This window comes from Carlito syrichta, unplaced genomic scaffold, assembly GCF_000164805.1.
Source record: "Carlito syrichta isolate Samal-C Ts95f unplaced genomic scaffold, Tarsius_syrichta-2.0.1 Scaffold309286, whole genome shotgun sequence".
NCBI classification, from domain to species: Eukaryota; Metazoa; Chordata; class Mammalia; order Primates; family Tarsiidae; genus Carlito; species Carlito syrichta.
The window spans coordinates 30,185-31,707 of record NW_007253382.1 but is presented as its reverse complement, the minus strand read 5'-3'; the positions used below and the strand labels follow the sequence as shown (position 1 = coordinate 31,707).

The 1,523-nt window shown below is 66.4% G+C and overlaps 2 protein-coding genes across 2 annotated transcripts in view; one reads left to right on the top strand and one right to left on the bottom strand.

Annotated features, from left to right (window-relative positions):
• Positions 1-203, top strand: part of DBN1 (drebrin 1) — a 4,401-nt gene extending 4,198 nt beyond the window's left edge. The window contains exon 8 of the mRNA XM_021717099.1: positions 20-203. Coding sequence (XP_021572774.1) covers positions 20-203 — 184 coding nt within the window. The remainder of the gene's footprint in view (positions 1-19) is intronic.
• A 747-nt stretch (positions 204-950) lies between these two features.
• Positions 951-1,523, bottom strand: part of PRR7 (proline rich 7, synaptic) — a 2,002-nt gene continuing 1,429 nt past the window's right edge. The window contains exon 2 of the mRNA XM_021717098.1: positions 951-1,521. Coding sequence (XP_021572773.1) covers positions 1,159-1,521 — 363 coding nt within the window. The 3' untranslated portion in view covers positions 951-1,158. The remainder of the gene's footprint in view (positions 1,522-1,523) is intronic.

The following is a 1,523-nucleotide window of genomic DNA, read 5'->3' as shown; positions in this document are numbered from 1 at the left end:
CCCCCGGCTGCCCCCCCAGGGCCGCCCCCCGCGCCGGCCCTGTCCAGACGGCCCGCCGCGCCTGCATTCGCAGCAGCTCCGCCTGGCACCCACTCCGGATTCCGGCCCTGGCCCGGGGCCTGGCCGCTTCCCTGCCCACCGGGCCTGACTTTTACAGCTTTTCTCTCTTTTTTTTAAAGTTGGTAGGAGACTTGTACAGTTGACTGGTTTTCCTCCCGTTGGTAGTTGAGACGCGGTTGCAAATTTCACCCCTCCCCGCCCGGTCCAGATTGTAGCTCTGAATCTTCCCTGCTCAGCTGGCCGGGGCGCAGGCCTCACCCTGCTTGGGGCCTGGCGTGGGGGGAGCTCTGGTGGGAGAATGGCCCTCCACCTCTTTTCCTAGTTTTATGTTTCTTGGAAAAATACCACTTTGTATTCTCTGTCCAGGGCTTCAGATATTTTGCACGAATTTTAAAACATGGCAATAAATGGCTCGTGGGCTCTGGCTCCCTGGGACCCCTCCCCGCCCTTCTCTGGACCCCGCCCTACCGGCCCGAAGGAAGCAGCGGGCCCAGCTGGGGCCCCTCGGCTCCCCTCCTCCTGCCGGGCAGGTCCCAGGCCGGAGGCCCCCAGGCGCGATTCAGATCAGGGCTGTGGATGGGGCCCAGGGGCTTGGGCGGCCCCTCCCCAACTCCCTCCTCTTGGCTTGGGTTCTTTTTTCACGTTCAGTAACTGTTTTTTTGGAAAGCACAAATTCTGTAACGGGTCGTGCTCATGTCTGTTAATAAAGAAATGCAGATCTGCCGCCTGCCGGGACCCGTTCCCAGCCCCGCCCGTCGCCCTCACGGCAGGCCAGTGGGGGTCCCAGCCGCCCGGGGGAGCCGGCCCGAGTCTGGGAAAGGGCTGGCCTCAGACTCAGCTCGGCACCCTCAGGCTGCCCGCTCGGTTCCTTCCCGCCCGGGCCCCGGCGGCTCTGGTCCCCAGGACCTCGGAGCAAGCAGCGGGTGCCCCCTCCGCTGTACCAAACCAGATCACACACCTTTATTATCCTCGAAATGTAACAAACGGGGTAAGAAATCCGCCCTCCCCCCGCCCCTCCCGCAGTCCAAGGGAAGCGTTTAAAAAGCCCCGCAGTCAGGCCGGCAGTCCGCGGTGGGGCCCGGGGCGCCGGGCGCCCCTCTACACGGCTGTAGTCCTCCCGAACAAGGGGATGGAGACCGGCAGGCGCCAGGCTCCGTGCTCCAGGGGCTCGCGGGTGCTGAGCTCCGAGTCGGTCCAGCTGGGGAAGACCCGGCGGCCGCGGTCCGCCTGCAGGCAGAGGGCGGGGCAGGGCGGCGCGGGCCGGGGGGCGCTGGGCAGGTGCAGCGCCGAGGTGTAGCCCCGGTCCAGGAAGAGCGGCTTGTAGCTGGGCGGCGGCTGCTCCTGCTTCTCCGCGCTGTCGCGGCGGCTCAGGAAGGGCGTGACGATCTTGCGGTAGAGGCCGCGCGTGTCCGTGAGCACCTCGCTGTAGGGCGGCGGCGGCTCGGCCATCAGCACCGCCTCCT